The sequence below is a fragment of the Argiope bruennichi genome, chromosome X2 (genome assembly GCF_947563725.1).
Source record: "Argiope bruennichi chromosome X2, qqArgBrue1.1, whole genome shotgun sequence".
Taxonomy (NCBI): Eukaryota; Metazoa; Arthropoda; class Arachnida; order Araneae; family Araneidae; genus Argiope; species Argiope bruennichi.
In genome coordinates this window covers 30,549,721-30,570,853 of record NC_079163.1, presented here as the reverse complement: position 1 = coordinate 30,570,853, position 21,133 = coordinate 30,549,721, and the positions used below count along the sequence as shown (strand labels likewise).

Here is a 21,133-nt window from a genome sequence, read left to right as displayed (position 1 = left end):
AAAAATATTTATAAAAGTTAATAAAAATAATCTGAGTATTTTTTTTTTTTTTTTAAGAAACTGCCAAGCAAATTTTGGTAATTTTACACACTTTCTTAAAAATGTGCTATGGTAATTTCAGAACAAACCACAGTATTTTACAATGGAGCCAACGCTGTTATCTTGATTGGTTCATGACATGTTGTAAACAGTATTTGCTTTTTAATGAGATAGTAAGTCAACCATCTAACTCTCCGACCCGCCCGAAAAGACAATTTAATTTTCATCTATACTACATCCAAATTCTTTAAAACAAAGAGTAATTAAGATGATTAAAAATAAGTGACATTTTAGCAATATATATTGCAGCCTAAATTTTTATCCAAATTTGTAGATAAATCTTTTACAAAATTTACCGGTATTGATACTGATTCTACTATCATAGGCAATGTATAAACCGTGTCTGAACAGTTTTTTTGAAAATTGTAAGGTATATAGTCAACACATTTAGTTACAAAAGCATCTGGCCTTCTTCACACAAGCTGCACAAAAATATCTATGAAAACAAGCCCACATATTTTTTTTTATAAAGAAAAAAGCAAAATAATAAATATTAACTATTATTTACATTTATTACAAAACTGAATCATTTCCAAATTGTATCTACCCCTCATTAGGTATGTTTTGTATTATGTTTATTAAAAAAATTTGTGTAGCTTTTTATTTTCACAATTTACTGCTAAAGTACATATATGGATTAAATGCACTTGTGAAGATCAGAGCTTCAATCTCCTTTATGAACCATTTGTTTTACCTTATATATTGCAAAGGGTGACTTTGATGAATCACAATTTCACAGGTGGGACAAGTGTTGTTATCTTCAAGATGCTTAACAAGACAACTTTTGCAAACTACAAAATATATATAAATTCATTTAAGTTTCAATACATCTTTGGTAAATATTATTTATCAAATAAGATATTTTTAATAACATATTTACATATGAAATAATAGTTGCTAAAGTCAAATTTTATAAATTACATGCAATTCTTCAGTTTAACAAGGATTAATACAAAAACGACTTTTGGTAGCATGACATACAAAAAATACTTGTATAAAAAATGCACGTAAATGAAATACCTTAAACATAATTTAAAAGGATTTTTAATTTGCTTTTAAGAATTTGAAAGAATGGGTTTAGATATAAGATACAGCATAATAAAATTAAAGTTGTGATTTCAAAACTTAAAATAAGAGGACAGGTCCGAATGTCTAAAATTTGATTTGAATATATCTGAAGCAATGGAATATTGATAAGCAGAAAATAAAATTTACTTCAAAAATTTACTAGACCTTACTAAATTTTTACTGAGTCCTAATAAGATTATTATAAAGAAAGCTTAATATGGGGGCAAAAAAACATTTTTTGGGATGGTGTCTCATACAAAGCCACCAAACAAGTTAGCATAGCCTGATTCCAGCTGAAAGAAATCAATCTTCCATAGGAAAATGAAAATTTTTGAAAACTAAAACACATGCAAGTGTTTCAAAATGGTTACCTTCATGAGAATTATTCTGTATAATAGCATTTTTTAAAATTTATGTTTTTAAAGAAAGAGGGCAGAAAGTTATTAGTTTAAAGATTATTATATTTAAAATAACTCAAATTTGCTTCCAAATAACCATAAAAGCTACAAGACATTAAAAAAATATTGCTAAACATACCAAGACAGATGTAGTCATGATCAATATAATCATTTAACTCTTTAATAAAGTTAATTTCAGATTACTATTAATGAATGGAATGAAAGTGATTTATAAGTGAAAGGAAGTAGAGAAAAAAAAAAAGTAATTGATTAAACGTTTCTTTGAAGTATTAAAGAAATTTTTCATAACAGAAAGTACAGTGTGTATAAGGTAACAAAATATTAAACAGAATGAATATGTCACAATGAGATTAAAACCAACCCAATATACATTACAGATAGTAAAAAAAAAAAAAAAAAAAAAAAAAAAAAAAACCATACATATTTATATTCAAAAATATTTTCAATGAAAGTTCCATGTTCTTCCTCCAAATTACAGTTAATTTTAGATTAGTTTAGCAATAATGTGTTCTTAACTTACAGGTATGTAAACACTCAATCACAGTTGTTGCATCAATCAAGTATCCTTTGCAAATCTTGCATGTAATGTGTGGATTGAGAGTTTTAAGGCGTATCCGCCTTTCCATCTAAAATTGAATGATTAGGATCAATGAAAATTAAAAATTAGTATATTAAAGAGACAGTTCACAATCAATAGATCATATTTCAATGTGATATTTTGCCTAGTAGTTTCATAGGCAATTTTAACATAGATAATTTAAATAAAGAATTTCAAAAACATTTTTTCAATATTCTGTATTTTTAATGCTTTATAGATAGATAAATAAAAACAAAACTATAAAAAAGGGAAAATTATTTAAAAATTATCTATTACAAATCAAACAAAAGTGTCATGTTGTAAAAGACACCTATACTAAAAATTTCATTACATTTGGACACCAAACATTGCTCAAACCCCAAAGAACTAATCAATACCATTAGCATAATTTTGAATTGAATTTAAAAACTGTATCTCTAAAATCAAATTTAATCATATTTCATTGACAATTCTAATATATGATTAACACACTTTTTTCAAGTTCTAATGCACCATTAAAAAAAAAAGAGCAGGAAACAGAATGAATTTATTACCATAGGTTATGCGCAAATATAGTTACTTTTTTTATATATATAATTTTCAGGAATATGTCATACTAGTACATCAGATTTTTGACCACCTGATTGAAAAAAGTTGGCACCAGTGAAGCGAGATAAGCCTTAACATTTTTTTTGAAACTCCTCACTTGCCTGGAAGTTGTTCTTTGAATTCTCTTTTAAGGAAAATATATGAAGCAGGAATGTAAACATTCACCTTCTAAAACCACAACATTGGCATGTTTCAAAGCCAGGTTGTTACCTACAAGGAATTCCAGGTAACAACATCTTCCATCTCTTCCGAACAGCTTGATCAAATCATTGAGCAAAATTTGTTGTTGCAACAGTCATTCGTACCTGCTGTACTTCATCCAGATCATGGCTTAGAGCCAAATGACTTTCTCTCTTTACTAAATTGAAGAACTAGAAGATGCCAATTTAATAATTCCAAGCAAATAAGGAGCTTCAAAGGAAAAACAAGACCCATTTGACATTGTTTTTCAAAAAGACGCATTGGAAGCTTAAACTCAGAATATAACAAATGACTGAATTTCCACAGTGAGTATATTGAAAAATAGCTATGTTTGTACATAACCATAGGTAATAAGTTCATTTTGTTTCCTATTCTTTTTTTTATAATGGTTAACTGGATCTCTTGGGAAACAAAGTCCCCATCCCTTATATATACATTAAAAAGTGTAATCAATAATAAACACTTATCTAATGCAACAAATAAACAATTTATATTATAAAAAAAAATCAGAAGCTGCATGAAATGTTTTAAAGAACCTATCCAATTTTGATTTCACTCAGAATCTTCAATGTCAATATTTAAAAAACTTTTATAGTGTGATACACAAAACTTGATTATATCAAATTACTTTTAATTGAAATAAAAATGTTTAAATATGCTGCCACATATTTTAGGAAAGAATTTATACAAAGCAACATTAATTCAATATTATAATAGCAAAAAACAGCAACTGAAATTGAGAAATGTAAATCTACTAAGTTTTTCTTGAATAAGAAAATTTTAGAAATAATATAGTAAATAAAACAGTATACTTAAATTAACAAAAAAGATAATGACAAAACAATCACTATTGATAATAAAGCAAACAAGTGGGTGTCGATCCATGCTCAGAAATACTATTTGATTTAAAACAACCAAATTTGCCACAAACATCATTAGAGCATAAATGTGCTTTTCTTTCCCCCCCCCCCCTTCATTTTTTTTTAAAAATATTACCTTAAAACTTGGGGTTTATTTATTTCTTTTTTCTTCTTTTGCTGCATGAAAAGCAATTACAAAACTGTTTCTCAATTAATTTTATTATAAATTATAGTTAAAAAGTAAATCTATCAAAACTCGTATTTTCACCTGTGGCAAGACTGATGTTATTTATTGCAATTAGCTTACATCTGGTTAAATGTATTATAGTTAGATAAGTAATTTTTTTTCCATCCAGCTATAACTTCATTAGATAAGAAACATTTAACACATATTCGTTTTGTTTACATTTCACACTTACTTACAAATGAGCTAAGTATAAAAATTTAAATGGAATAATAATATAATCACATAAATTTGAAAGAAATAACTAATAATGCTCTGATAAGCTTTTCAACTAATTGATTTTAATGCAAGAAAGAATTTATGAAATTGTTAGGATGGTTGCAGGTAGTATTTACTCCCCAAAATAGAGAAAGATCAGAAAAAGTAAGGTTAAAAATTCATTTTATCACGAAAAATATCTTGGATTAGAACAGAATTAAATTGTGAGCTTTTACTCAATGTCTATCTCACTTGAAGACAAGTTGGAGATGTTAACACCATTTCTAACACAGTTTTATGAATAACCATTTTGATCAAAAAGTCTTTTGGCGGCATATTTATGTTTGGGTGCAAGAAACTGTGGAAAGAGTGAGAAGGTCAACTTATCAGTTAAATATAAATAGATTAAGTAATGCCTTTATTTACATATTAATGCACATTTTATAACACTATTGATTTTTAGGTCACTTTAGTCAAACTTATCTTTACTAGAACTTGAGAATAAATCTTACTTCTTGCAACAACTCAATATTTTAAATTCTGGACATCCACAGAATTAAAAATAAACTAGAATACACAAATAAAAAATTACCAGTATTATAAACATGCTTACTACTCATAACTGTAAAGCAAATTTCAACTAATTGTTTTCCAAATGTTCATGAACATGTCTCTGAATTGAGCTCACTGCACAACAAATACCAGAGTTAGAACAATTATACATAATACAATTATTTTTAGATAATAATTTTCAATAAAAAGTACACTGCAAACAAGAATCAAATATACTTATACCAATGGTTCTTTATTTTCTCTCACAATTGAAATCTTTCATTTGATAAGAATTTAAATCAAATAGTGCTGATATTTATATGCAAAATGATTTTAAATCAAACTTTGATAGGGAATCCTTAAGGTGTCAAAAGACATATCATACATGTATTTTTAATCCAAGAGCAGGAGGAATAAGGTATTGCTAAAGTGATTTGGCAACTATTACAAAAAAATTAAAAAATAACTGAGAATTATTATTTTAACCTGTTAATGTCCATCAGTTACATTTCATATCTGTTGATAAACCAGACAATACTTCCCCCCCCCCTTTAACAAGTTAATATGTATTCTGAATTTCCTAAATTATTTTCAATTAGCATACACCAATCATTACTAAGATTTTGAAGCCAGTGGTACCATTTTGAAATCTTTTTTCTTCAATTTATGTTTGAAGTAAGGCAAACAATTAAATAGTACCCTTTTATCGACATTTTATAACATTTAAGTAATTTTTTAATATAAATATCTAATACAAGCTTTGGACAAAAAAAGCTAACTGACTACTGGCGGATATTAATTCGAGTCTTTGTGCCTGGGTGCTTCCACTCACACCTAGCATAACAAGATACCAAGGTGTGAAAACATGGTACAGCAATGAATAGCAAGGAGCTTGTTACAACAAAAATTTAAAACAAATACAAAAAGTATGATCAGCAAATAAAAAAGTATGATTAATTAAACAATAAAATCAATAAATTTATCTGAAAAGTACTTTAGAAAGTAAAAATAGTGCAGGATTATTATATAAAGGAATATTAATCATTTTTAAGAATGATAAATTTGATCTAAAAAATGTCGAAAGCTTTGTTTCTATTTAGATGCTACACATTTCCATAAAGTTTTCTATTATTCTTTTTGGAAAATCTAAATTTTGCAAGGGGTTTCATAGTTATTTTTAATATGGGTTTATTAACATAGTTAAAAAGAAATTAAGTTAAATCTAGACTTTAAATTAAATTGGACATTAACAGATTAAATTTTTAAAAGGAGTCTTTTGACACCTTTGATAGAAATAATGTTAAATGAATGACATCACAGCAGGCCATAGAATTTTGTAAAAGCATTACAATGCAGTGGTGTGCTATGGAAGATTATTAAGGAGAGATAATTACTAACTGATATGATGTCCAAAGTCATAACTTCTGACTGTCTCGCTGCAGCACATGAAACATTTACGAGTGGAATCTGAGAATTTAAAAGAAAAATCTCCATTAACACTCACAAAATAAATGTATGCCAATTTTCTCTTCAGATATCCATATTTCCTTCTCACATATAGTTTTAAAAGGGCAACTTTTAGAATCTTGCTAACATATTAGGTAATATTGATGATATATATATTTCTTCATAAATTAAAATCTTTTACAATCCAACATTTCATTTGAAAGATTTTTTCACAACAATACTTTCCAAGTTACTTTTCTTCTTAACTATTGCCATTAAAATCGTTACACAATTCCCTGACATATTTGTATTAAGTCTTTTTTAAAGTATTATTTCTAAATGGAGAACACAGCTCATTTGCTCTATAGTTAAGCACCTCACTTTCACAACTATGGGGAAAAACAAAACAAAAAAAACCTAGCTATTTTTTTCATGAACAGTATTATGCTAATAAGATATTACTTAAGATCTTGAAGATGCCGAGATAATAATAATTACAAGAATACTAATATTTACAAAAAGTCCACAACTTCACAAAAGTTGCAAAATAAAGTGCATTTTAAAAAAATTTCACAGGTTCCTCAATTTTCAGCACAGTGCATTTACTGCATATTTTCCATATATAAGCCAAAATTTTGGAACTCCTTCTCTCAAGCTAAATTATGAAAGTCGCCTTATGTACAGTTCCACTAATCCCACAAAAAAATTAGGCATTTTTCACTTAGTTTGGCACAAATAATAAATTGCTACATAAAGCACTTTTTTAATTCTGTAGTTTATATTTTTTCAGTTAGAAAAATTAATTTAAATGAAATGAATTATTTCTTTAGTGAAAATGAGTTGGTAAATTTTTGAAATTGTTTATCGTCACTAATATGTAGGATTGTCTCAAAATGAAACATGTGAAAATGCTTTTAACTTATAGGAGAAATGTCAAACAAACCAATTGTTGCTGGAATTTTTCTCGAAATCCGATCACCTGTAGTTTGAAGTTTACCATAAAAGAATTTATCTTCTCATTATTCTTTCAAAAATAAAAAATCAATGGAAAATAAGCCTAACACAGATACAACAGATCATATATGAGATAATAGTTTTGGCCTCATGACAACATGTTTAAAGAATAACAAAGGAATTTTTTTTAAATTTTTTTATTTCAGCTTATATACAAGTTTTGAATTTTGGGCAAATTTTTAAAGGGGAGGGTGAAACGCTCTTTCAGCTTATATTTGGAAATATACGGCACACAAAATTTGCAAAATTTACGATGTATCAATGTCAAAAAATAAATTACCACAAAAATAAGGAAGGGAAGAGAAAAAATTATTATAAAATGATGGAAAAACTAATCACTAAATTGAAGCAGGAAATAACCTAATTTGTAGCCCAATTTACCAAGTATTTATTTCAATATTTTATAAATGAATTGGAATATTTAAGTAAATGGTGCTTTAAAGCCCTAATCTTTAGCTATATACCTATTAAAATCAAGATTTCGGTAAATTTTTATTCTCTGTGGAAAGAAAAAAAATAAGAATCAACAATAAAACATACTTCGTTAAAATAGATATACAACCAAAAAAAGAGCATACATCTCAAATAATCTCATCATCATAAAATAGGAACAGATGAACAAAAGGTATATTTAATATAAGCATTTTAATTTCTATGAAAAATTAATGAAATAGATAACATATTTTAAAGAGTAAATTTGACAAAGTGCACAATTTATTAAAACAACTGGTGAAAATATACATTAACAAAGAATTTTTCTTAGATCAGAATTAGACCCATAACGAAGGGGGGGGGGATCTGATCTACAGAACATTGGAGCTTATTCTCATTATATGATGCATAGATTAAATGCGATATACAAACAACTAGGATCAATAATTTAAAAAATATCAGCCAATGCCAAGAATTTCTTCAGAATAAAAAGGCAAACTTAGATACATTTAGATGAATACTATATGCTCAGAATTAAAGATATATGTAGTTATAAATATAGGTGAAAACCAATTTTGATTTACAGAATAGCAAAAAGATTTAGATACCAAGAGAAATTAACTAATTATTTGATAAACTATTTATTTGCTATAAACAGGATTCGGTTGTATTGCAGTTCCCTTGCAAAAAAAAAAAAAAAAAAAAAAGATTTTTTTTACATATTTGGATATTTATACAGCTACAACATTAGTGTACGAAAGTCACATTGAAAGCCATTAATATTGTGCTGTACAGTAGTATTTAAAGTCAGAAGTGGTTACAAGACTCTAATGCAATTACAGAATTTGTTCATGTCAAACAAAATAAGCATAGCTTATAATTTTGTATAATTTCTATTTTTATACATTATGACATGAATGGGTATATTTTTCAAAATTTTATTACTGTTCTTGCAGTTTCTGGTAATTAACTAACAGTTGTTCACATATAATAAGAAAGAAATATGTTATGAAACTCGTAAAAACGAGAAATGATCATCTTATTTAATAAACACATTTAAAGCCAAAAGAATTTCTGAAATGAAATGATACTTTCCTTGAAATACATGCAAACATTTGCCAAGACATCCGAGAAAAAAGAAATTAATAATGATAAGACTTTCACCAATTAATATTAGACAGCGCAGGATAAAACCGCGAACAAGAAATTACTACAAGTTACCAACAAACATAAAATAAAAATGAGGGGAAAATTCACAATAAAGAAAACTTCCCATTATAAAATGGGTATATTTTGTCTTCAAGTCAATAATGCGTTAATGATAATCAAAAATGATATCACCAATTAAAGAAATTAGAAATAATTCATTGTATTCAACATTTATATCCCAAAAGCTAAATTTAAGGTCACTTTTACAAAATTAAGTGATGCTGATTGCAATTAATGATTACAAAGAGAAAACGAATCTAATATGAAAAACAAATCATATTAGAATGGCATATAAAATAGTACAGACAAAATTTTGAAAGATCTAAGAACTTAAAACGACTAGATCTAGTGTAAACTTTACGAATAGCAATTAATCCTTACCTCATGGGAAAGCCCCTGAAACCTTATATATTCATAGGTTGTTTATTTTAAACGGTATTTTTTCCTCAGTAAAATTTTTAAAAAAACGTGGGAAAAAATTCCGTGAAGAACCATTCTGTCCCACCATTTATAAACATAGTAGTTTATAGTACACGGAGGGAGATAGAGCTTAAGTTGCTAAGAGCCCAACAACGCCGTTGCCAGGTTTGTTACTCTTTGAATTATTTTTAAATTTCATTAATTCATTCAGATAATTTTCCATCTGAAAGACAGTCTCTCCGCAGACATCATTATAATTTTCTCACACGGTTTTATGAATAAAATTGTTCTCAGGTTAACTTAACATCGCATTCCAATGTAATAAATGACTACAGTAGAATTTTTCGGAAAAAAAAGAAGAAAAAGACTTCTGAATAATACTAGAACCACACTACTGGTGTTTCTCATTTATACTAGCTTCCCGCTGGAAGATAACACTAGTAATTCTAGCGGCTCGGGTTTGAAATGTTTAGTTAGTTTCATGCATTATGATTTATTTCTGAAAAGATATCTAGAAGATCATTTACGTAATTTTCACGCAGCATTGGGTTGAAGAAATACCTAAAATTTCTTTACTAATTGCTCTCAGTACGACGGATATTATTTATCCTACCTACAAATGTCCGTCAATGAATTTTAAAAAAAAATGAATAGTTTCTTGAAGAGTACGATGATATATAGTATTCTTTTTGAAAATGAAATTGTATATCATTGTACAATTCACAAAAAATACTTATATATAACTTGGAAAAAATATAGATTAGCAAAAGCTTATAAAAGAATTTAGATATCTATGGATGAGGGTTTATTTGAAATTGCTAACATTCTATTTCATGAGAAATGAACCGTTACGGAATGTGTGAATTACTCCTGAAAAGGGCAACTCCGCCGAAAGAGCTCGAAATGCAAAAAAGATAATTCTTACGTCGAGCTTATAGATTCCATACATTTATTTAGCTAATTACGTAAAGTTAAAACAGTGTTGCAAAATGAGTTAGTTAGAATGAAAAATGTCTCTTTTTCATATAAAAGACTCTGCTCTTATATATTGAATAAGGAAACTAAATTCATAACAACCCCTGATCATCTCTCTAAAAAAATCTTTGGAGCACTAACATTTTTCTAACTTTTTAAAAAAATCAAAATAACAGGATTCAAAATAAGCATTAAATTTGTTTAATGAAAAATGTATTTCTTCACCTATACGAATTTTTTGTTTGCTTGTTCATATATCATATCTGGAAAATTACAATTTCTACTTTCTCGTATACGAAATATTTTAATCTTCAAAAAATTTGAACCCGAGATTTTGAGGAATCTGCTTTTAAGGATTCGTTATCCCCGAGTTCGAAAAACAGTTTTGTCATTATTTCTGTCTTCCTATGATATGGATAACTCAAAAACACTGAGCTAGACGGATGAAATTTGGCATACGGATTATACATCAAATTTGTAGATTTCTACCAAATTTTGAGCAAAATCCATTTAAAGGGACTTTGTCTGTCCTGCTGTTCGATTATGAGTTAACATGATAACTACAAAACGAAGAAAGGTACACATATTTGACAATTATAATCTAGACACCTATCAAATTTTGAACCAAATCCAATAAGGGGTTGACTGTCTGCCTGTCTGTACTTTCAGAAGCATGTAAACGTGATAACTCAAAAACCAATGACTTAAATGCATCACATTTAATATGTGACTTCATGACTAATTGCAGTTCTTTATCATATTTAGTTTAAATCGGTCGGAAAGAACGCTTCTAAAACCCAAATTTGATTTCCGGATACTATTAACTGCACGCCGGGAATTAATCGCTAAAACACTCGCCAAGGATCACTCGATTGATGCATTAAAAATACTTAATTCATGCCAAAGGGTAATATTTCGTAACTAGTGCACGCGAATGCTATGCAAAGATTTTTATCTCTTACCTATGATTCATAATTTTTTTGCGAAGGGTGGGGAATCACACCTTTATTAGAGAGCATGCGAGAAAGTTGTAGGGAGTCTACTTCCTCTGGTTTTGTTTAATATGGCCGGAGCATTTAAAAGATTTTCTCTCACACTTCATCGGTGATAGCTTTTAATTTATTGAAACAGCATTTTGCTCTTTCTATGGTAACTAATGAAAAAAAATAGTTTAAATGTTGTTAGCACATTTGGGGGAAAATTCATTATAATTATTATTTATATTGAGTTGACAAAAGTCATGGGTAAGTACCTCGTAATGACGTGTCGGACCTCCTTTTGCCCGGCGAAGTGCAGCATTTTATGAGACAAAGCGATGTTCATAAGAGTAACATTATAAATTTATGCTGTTATTATTATTTTTTTTTCATTTAATACTTTTCTGTATTTGGAACAACCAATGAAATAAATTTGATGAGTGAGGAGATAAGGATTTAATTTGTTAATGGTACCTTCTGTACCCTGGATCGGATTAAATGCTGTATGGGCTCTTATGCAGTATGAGTTTCGGGACCTTATTTTTCCTTCCTCTACGTCCAAAACAATAATTTTTTAAAAATTAATTTTGACTTCATTTCAATACAAGCAATTTTAAGGAAGTACCTTTTTGACAAATTGAAATTAAGCAAAACCTTAAATTTTGACAAACTGAAGTAACTAAGCCTTAAATTTTGACAAACTGAAATTAAGCAAAACCTTAAATTTTGGATATATTTCAAGAGAGTTAGTTTCAGAATATAGCGAATAAAAAATTAAAATTTAAAAGCAAGTTTATACAGAATAGTAAAAAAAAACAAAACAAAAAAACTTTTTAACATAATTTAAATACTATTTAATTATAAGAGTGAACTGTTTATAATAAAGCAAAGTAATATTAAAAAGTAATTACTTAGAAATGCTATTCGAATAATGTTTCAAAATTTAAACGAAACGTGATTTTAATTTGAATATGTTCGAATATAAGGAATTTGAAAACTGAATGAAAGTAAAGAATTAAATAATTCTAAAAATACGCGAAAACATTTTCAGACCTTGTGGCCCTTTTGCGGTTGTGGGCTTCTTAGGGTAGTTGTTTGCTTAACCTATTTAATAATCGGGCCCTGCATATATCATCAAAAACCTTTTGTTACAGATACTCGCTTTAAGCCGCATTCCATTATAATTATTTATAAATAAATTATGATTAGTTGATGCATTTTATTGGATATATACGAACGTTTACAAAATCTAGAGTAACCTTTGCAGGTTGGAAAAAATAAAATAAAAACAATGACTTTTTAAACCCCGACAAAAAAATTAGCCTGTTTTAATTGAATAAATTTTAATAGTTCAAAATAATTTCGGTTCAATTACATTATTTTCTTTCTTTTTCTTTTTTTTTTTTAAAGTTCGGATATGATTTTTTTTTTTTGTTGAAAATTTGGAGACGATAGACAAACATTAGTTGGAAGAGTACAAGGAATATAGGTAATCTGTGCGCCAGTCTTGAGGTGAAGAAGGGGGGGGGTAGTGAAGGAAAAAAATCTTAATGCTTTTATTTTACTGTTTAAAGATAAATAAAACAAGCGGGGACGAAAAAAAAAAATGCTATATCCAAAATGCCATTGACCCTTTAATATACCACTGCTGACAATAGATGCGAAATGAAAACAAAAAAGACCGATTTAAACTATCGTTAACAATATAATTGCTGGAAATTTCAACTTCATTCACAATTAGTGACTAAATTGAAAGCCATAATTTTAAATTAACCTTACGTGGTTTGTTCTCACTCAATAATTCAGCTGTATTCATTCACACAATCATTCAACTGTGACGTAAAAAGAAAAGCTTCCACATTCAGCTTATTTCTGCCATCTAGCGGGAATTTTTCCGTGAGTCGACGCTCCATTGAATGAATGAATGAATGTAGCTCAATTTCACCAGCACTGGCGGAAAGGGTCTCTTCGCTTTTGTTGTTATCGGATGCTTCTTCACGGAGTATAACCGCAGACGATTTCTCGGTGAGTTGACCTTTTGTGGAATCATCGCTTCTTCGCACATTTCAAACAGAGCGGCAAGCTGTTGCTATTCATAAAAACTGATTCATCAAACAAGAGAGTTATTGCAACTCAAAAAGTTCTTTGGTTTAAAATTTGATTTAACATATTTAAAATAAAGGTTGTTTAATCTTATAATGGCGGAGAACAATATAAAAAATTTATACACATTTATATATGATCTATCTGAAGGTCTTTTAAGCTTCTTCCCTCTCGTGAACGCTTTTCAACAAATTTAAAGCATAATGAGCTCACATAGCGATGAAAATCATTCGTAAAATCTCAGATGTGCATATAGGTAGACATGAATAATTAATTAATAATCATAAAAAAGAAATTAAACATAGTTGTGTTTCGTTAACTGAGCTAAAATTTCATCTGAGTTAAAATTTTCTGCAAACTGACCTTGACTCATATATACAGGGTGTCTCAAAAATCTTGACCACTGCTTTTATTTCTTAAATATAGATCGTTAACATATACTGTAAATTACAAAGTTGCGTAAAAAAAGATGCAAAATTTTATGAAATCGATTAAAATTTTCAGGGGATTTAACTTTAAAAAATACAAAATTTAAATTTTTACACGGACCCCGTACAAAAAAATTCCCAATGAGTAAAATGTCCCCCGTCCTCTAATAAGGTCATGTACAAAATTTCAGAATTTTATCATGAAAATTCTCAAAGATATGTTAAAACAAAGTTGGAGAAGGATCAATCACAAATTAAAATGCAAATGTTTACAGTTTCAGTGCAGATGGCGCGACGCAGGAATGCATCATAAAAAAATTAAATATACTTCAAATCTTTAATTTTAAATACAAATTTTAAAATCTATGTTTCTTGAAAAATACTTTAAAATTTTGTATCACGAATTACAGAATATAACTTAAAAATAGCACAGTCAGTGAACTTATAAAAAATCTTATGTAATCTTTCCTTTAAGTTATTATTTCTACACATTTTTAATACTTTTGAATCAATAAATAGTAAAATTATTACTTATTTATTCAATCATTACTTTCTTTGTTATTTCTAATATGTATGTTCAAACATAATTAATTTTTATAGTGATAATGTATTTTGAAAAAAATTATAAAATATATTAACATACCAAGAGAGATATATACAGAATTTATAGGTTGATTTTTATACTAGTTCTTTACCTGTATGTTTAAAATGCCATAGAAAGCCGTGTTATGAAAGTCACACAAGCCGATAAAAAAGGGCCAATTTTACCCATTGTCAATTTTTTTATTTTTCATATAATTGTTGAATTTTATATTATATTGTCTTCTATATACCTTCATATATTGTAAAAATAAATATGATTAAAAAAGTAATATGTTTTTTCAAGAATATTATTTATTGTAACATGTAATTTGAGAAGAAAATGTATGTTCCAACGCATTTACTTTTTTTAATGATAATATATTTTGAAAATTTTCTAAAACATATCTATATATCAAGAAAAATATCTGCGCAATATATTGGCAGTTTTTCATACTAATATATTCATTAGAAAATTTAATTTGAGTGTAAATGAAATGCGCTCTCGTAGATCGCACCTCCCCAGTTAAGTCCTAAAATTTCACCTCCCCAGTTAAAGGTTAAACCTGCCATCATAGGACCATTGGCATGGATATGAGTTGCTAGGCCAGGTGTCATCATCTTCATTTGACCGATTTGAAAGGAACGCTTGTGTAGTGTCAAATGAGACAAATTTAATCAAATCTCCCGTTATGTTACAAAAATGCTATTAATGAGCTAGAACTGAAACAAAGGAATTTTTAATAGGTAAATTATTGATACTCGAATATTAAATTTTTGAAATACCTAAAATTTACAGAAGGAGGGAAGACACAGAAAGGAGGGGTGGGGGACCGAAAATGTGTTTACTTTTATTGTTAAAGTAAGGAACTACAAAAAACACCAAAGCGCTACACCTTGCTTTGTGGAAGAAAACTATTTTAAAACTCAAGTCTATAACTGCTTATTTTATCGAATGAAGAAATAATTTATGCATTGATTCAATATAACGCAGTAAATCTAATAAAAAAAAGAAACCTATCTGCCAGCGTTATCTTATTATTATTTTATTTATTTACTTATTTATTTTTGCATTTCAAGCCATGGTCCATGTTCATATTATGCTCCAAATAAGCAAAAATTGCTGCTCGATTTTGTTATAACATAGCATGACAATTAATAAAATTATTTTTAGGACCTATTCATGAAATGTAAAGAATGTTCAGACAAGTTATCAGCTTGGAGCCTCCGAAAAAACAAACCTTCTGAATTTGAAACACACTTTTTAGGTTAAAAAATAACAATTTATCAGCTAGGAAAATACAAAAGAAAAACTGAAGTATAAGAAATCATCCATTGGAGAGTTTTCGTTGGCATTATAAATTTTACAACGGAAGTGGTTTTCGGAAAGTCCCGATGCGATGTACTTCAAAAGGACAAGAACGTTCAATACGAAAATTGCATTGAAAATTCTTTTCGAAGGAACTTTTTACTATGTATGAAATAAACAAATAAAAACAAAAGCAAGACCGCAACAAATGAAAACCGCAACATTTTATTATGGTTCAATGGAATAAGAATAGAAAGGGGGGAAAATCTATCAGTATTCAGTTGTGAACTTGTTAACTTTTGTTATATTTTAAAATTTAATGAATTTTTCATAACGTAGTTTTATTTTTGGTCTGATTATTTTTAGGATTGATATTGTCTTTTCTTTGATAAGTATTCTTTCGATTTTCTAAAATTAGACAAAAAAACTAGTATTGTATTGCATTTAGCAAATGAAAAGAAAACTGTACACACATTTTTCTCTTTTTATTATTATATCACTAGCCGCCTTTGGCGACCAGCTGGTTCGCCGGGAATATTGGTTGTGTTTACTTGTCATTTAACCTTCTATTCAGAATTTAAGTAATTGTATCTTCTGCTTACTTTAATGCCAAAGAAAATATCTTTAGGAATCAAACTGTGAGAAACATCACAGCCATGGTATTTTAATAGCCTTACACCTGTTTTGCATGTTGTGTGTATGGGCAATTTTAATAAAGTCAAGTACCAATAAATTATATAATTGTCTGAATAATCTATTTTCCAGCTTTCGTATACTTCAATTTCTTATTCCTCGTGTAAACTCCTCAGATATTGAACAATGTTTGATGAAATAGTAAAAACGGCTTAAATTTTAATTTCAACAATGAAATCTTTTGTTGAAAATCATACGAAGATGAAGGAAAAAAGAATCTTTGCCAAAGATGAGAAAAAATTAACTTAGCAATTGAATAGGTATCACTAAGAAGACAATTATTTAAATTTTAAAACTGAGTAAAAGTCGGTTTTGTGCACCAATATTTTCTAGAATTTTCGCAAAAAAAAAAAAAAAAAAAATCGTTTCGAGATTCATGCTCTCACTTTCAAAGTATCGGGTGTTCATAAATTATCGTCACAACTTTAGACTTTAATAACTTCAAAACTATAATAAATTCTCAACATGTGACTGGATAGCCCATAAAGTTATTTTGTTGTTTAAATGAAGCAGATTCCACTATAAATGTGGACGCTACAGGAGAAAGCTCAGTGTTTAGGCTGGTTTATAGAGATAAAGTCCGATACCAAAATGCAATGAAACTTTCAGACACAGTATGGAGTGGAATCACCGCCCCTACCACTATTCGGGCTTATCGGGTAAATGAACCAAAGGTTACTGACCTACAGTTCTTGAAGACAAGTATTCTCAATACATTTGAATATATCAATTTGAAGTTACTGGAACGTACTTGGAAAGAAACTGAATACGTTGCCCGTGTCTCTAGGGGTTCGCACTTTGTTTCATATGAATAAGGAAGCAAAGCTTTACGAATTGTTACCACACGATGATGAGTCGTTATTTAACATGTGTTATCATGAGTTGCTATTTAACATTTGTTATGAGTCACATGTTGAATCGTTCATTATAATCTAGTGCCTTTTTAAAGTGATTAAAGTCTAAAGTAGTGATAACTATGGACACCCGATATATTTATTCCAAATTTGATAGGTTTAGATCTAACAAGAGGTGTAACTTTGTAAAATGGCATTCAGGGCAATACTAAAAAAACGCCCTCTCTCCCTTTTTAAAACTACAATTTATATTCTCCCCATGCCCCCCCCCTAAAAAAACGTTATGTGAGGAGAGGGAAAGCTGAATTTAAACCTAAATAATTATAAAAAAGTTGAACTAATATGGTTTATTATTCGATTAATACATCTTCATTACTCAAACAGATTAACTATTTATAAAAATTAGATAATATAGCAAGTATTAACAAAAATATAGTAAAATGTATTTAAGCATTTGGAATAACGCTTTAAATCGTAATCATAAACACAGAAAAATATTTAAAAATGCTTTTTTTATCAAAATATTAGAAAGGAAAAATATTATTTATTATAATTCTGGAAGTCAAAAATCACAACTGAGGCGCAGAAAAAATATTTTATTTAAGGTGGAAATGTAATCATATTTGCTTTATTTTCTAACTTTCATGAAATGAATATTTAGGATTTTTCTTTTCTATTCCTTGTGATACTTAATGCAGATTTATATTTTCTTCTGTTATTTTCTGCTCCCTCACGCTTTTAAGATATTTGATTTTCTCTCTGGATTATTGGTCAAATATTCTTTTTTATTTCTACTTCTTTAATACACTGATTATGACTTTTACTTCAAAAGTTTCATTTATTTAATTATTTTCGAGATTAATTCTTGTTTCTTATGGTATTCATTCTGGTTTAAAACTCTTAACTTTACCCCGGAATGAAACGCGTTCTCTCTTGTGCTACAATGACATGCGTGAACCATTATAAAAAATTTGCCAACTTTTATTAAATCTGCATCCGTATTCTAAACAGTTAAAATTTCAACATGAAAAAAATCAGCTTCTTTTGATATTTTAAATTTCTAAAAATGAATATTCTAATTTCTACATCATCTATATATTTATATTCTCTTAGGATAATGAATATTCTAATTCGCATTAGTAATATAAGTATTACAAAAACAAATTTTAAAACTCTTTAAAAATATTCTTAATTTTTAATTTAATTACTTTTTTAATCAAAAATTCATACATTACAAAGAAAATCATGAAAGATTGAGACTAAGACAGAAATACTCTAAACACATTGGAATTTTAATCATATTAAAAATGCATTTTAATTTTCAATGAGAATTCAGGAATTTTCGTATGATTACATGCTACCTTAATTCCTTTAAAATATCGGTTGATTTTCTGATAAATAAATATTTCCTATTAGTATTATACTAAGTAAATGAGGTTTAAAACTTTTAATTTATGTTGCTTTCTATTCTTTTAGATCTTTATGTATTTCATAATTCATTGTTACAAATATTCTGGAATTTAAAAATTAATATTTCTCAAATTATTTTCCAGATGGCGCCGAATCTGTGAAACTCATTTTTGTTAAATTAATATATAAAACTGATAATTAAGAACTTTGATATTAATAAAATATTCTATTATCATCGAGAAACCAATAACTGTACAAGATTTCAAAACCCTTATATAAGAAGAGTTGAGTTAAAAATTAACTATAAAATTCCTGACAATTATGAAATATGCGAAGTTTAATAAAGTACTAACAAGTCGAACAGTAAAATTAATCTTAAATTGGTTTATCAGACTCAAAACATTCCTTGAAAGAACTGATAAATAATAACTGCATTGGAATATTTATTTTTATTTTATCATTCATCTACTCACAGAAAAAGATATTTAGAAGAGGAATACTAACATTTTCAAATATTAAAAAAAACATAATGAAAAAAAAGCAGTTAAATAAAATCATGCCATTCATCAAAACACTCGTGTTAAGTTATTCGTCTAATTCAAGAAGAAATGAGTAATGAAAAAAAAGCAGTTAAATAAAATCATGCCATTCATCAAAACACTCGTGTTAAGTTATTCGTCTAATTCAAGAAGAAATGAGTAATGAAAAAAAAGCAGTTAAATAAAATCATGCCATTCATCAAAACACTCGTGTTAAGTTATTCGTCTAATTCAAGAAGAAATGAGTAATTCGACTTTTGAGCGTTATCTCATGTGTTATATTACGCTTGTAGTGAGTAATATAAAAAGAAAATTGAAACCAAATGCAAATTGCTCTTAGATATTTCTACATTGAATAAAATGTATCGAAATTTCGCCTTCTCTATCGTTTTTAAATGTTCTATAGAAATATTTTATGTACATGAAGCAAATTATAAGAATATTCTTTTACATTCCGAATTTCAAAGAAGGTAACATTATTATAATCGTGTTGTATATAGGTTTCGATAAGTATTAACGAAAAGCTTTGAATAAAAAATTTAATTTAGCTATATCTCTGTTCCATTTCGAAACAACACAAGGACAATTTTTGGAGTGTCTTTATGATTTGGAGGTGTGGTCAGATAATAAAGGCGTCACCATGTAACATTTTTTATAGTAAAAATTAATAATAACCAAAAATTTGAATGACAATAATTAGTTACTTAAGTTAATCATGATAACTCCCACAGGACACCAAGTAAACAAAAAAATAAAAAATAATAAAAGCAAAGCATTCATCATATAAATATCACCATTAAGAGAAGGGGGGGGGGGAGAAAGAAATCAGAACATATGAATTTAAAAAGAAACAATACTTTAAGATATCCGAAATTAAAAGTATCGGAAAACTTTCAAAAACAGCATTTACTATGAAGTCAGATTATATTTATGATACAGGGATATTGAACTACGCTTCTTGTGCAGTTAATAGCAGCAAAATAAACTGTATAAAACTATACCACAAAAGCTCATTAATAAATTAATTTAATGAAAAAGCTACTTTATAATAAATAATTTAAACAAGTAATCATATTATGTATATGAATTTTTTTTGTGTTTACTTTCACAAAATGTTCTGTGAAAGCAAAGAAGCTGTTAAACATGGATAACATTTTATTACTAAACAATAGAGTAGAAATAATTTCGAAATTTTTCAACCGATAGTTTTATTGTATTCCATAGGTAAAAAAACATTACCTTTACGAAAAAAAATCAATATTCATTTAAAAAATTTTCCATGGCTATATTCAAAATTTATTCAAATTATAAATGATAGTTTTAAGAGCTAAAACACCTTTCTACAGAGCTTTTCATTAAATTTATGATCTAATATTCAACAGTAAAATGTCATTACATTTACATTACAACAGTAAAATGTCATTACATTACAAAAAAACATTACATTTACGAAAAAAAAAATCAATATTCATTTAAAAATTTTTCCATGGCTATATTCAAAATTTATTCAAATTATAAATGATAGTTTTAAGAGCTAAAACACCTTTTTACAGAGCTTTTCATTAAATTTATGATCTAATATTCAACAGTAAAATGTCAGATTAAATATGAGAACAGCAAATTACCAATTCTCAAGCCCATCATATAAGTTTGAAGGAAACTAGTCGACATTTATCGCCTTCTTCACAGAAATCTACAGATTCTTGTAACTCTTCGTTAGCTATATGAACAGTTAGTAACTTTATAATTGATTTTATACGTATTTCATATCTTATCCTGATAAACAAAATCAAGAAGAAACAATAACAACGAATAAGAAGGGTTGATTAATCATATCAGGGAAATTTTGTGGTTAACAATTGCCAAACATAGTCTAAGAATTTCAGCTTAACTGCAACATATCTTATTTACTTTTCTG

General features: G+C 27.8%; 1 protein-coding gene across 4 annotated transcripts in view; it reads right to left on the bottom strand.

The window, feature by feature from the left end:
* Nucleotides 1-20,898, bottom strand: part of LOC129960563 (polycomb group RING finger protein 3-like) — a 28,838-nt gene extending 7,940 nt beyond the window's left edge. Inside the window, exons 1-5 of one of the 4 annotated variants that reach the window (XM_056074053.1) lie at nucleotides 20,841-20,897; nucleotides 6,226-6,294; nucleotides 4,889-4,962; nucleotides 2,107-2,212; nucleotides 794-890 (exon numbers count right to left, since the gene is read on the bottom strand). In XM_056074053.1, coding sequence (XP_055930028.1) covers nucleotides 794-890; nucleotides 2,107-2,212 — 203 coding nt within the window. In that variant the 5' untranslated portion in view covers nucleotides 4,889-4,962; nucleotides 6,226-6,294; nucleotides 20,841-20,897. Of the gene's footprint in view, nucleotides 1-793; nucleotides 891-2,106; nucleotides 2,213-4,888; nucleotides 4,963-6,225; nucleotides 6,295-9,309; nucleotides 9,475-20,840 lie in introns of those variants that run through there. The other 3 variants (XM_056074050.1, XM_056074049.1, XM_056074051.1) reach the window with 3 other exon arrangements.
* Nucleotides 20,899-21,133: the final 235 nt, after the last annotated feature.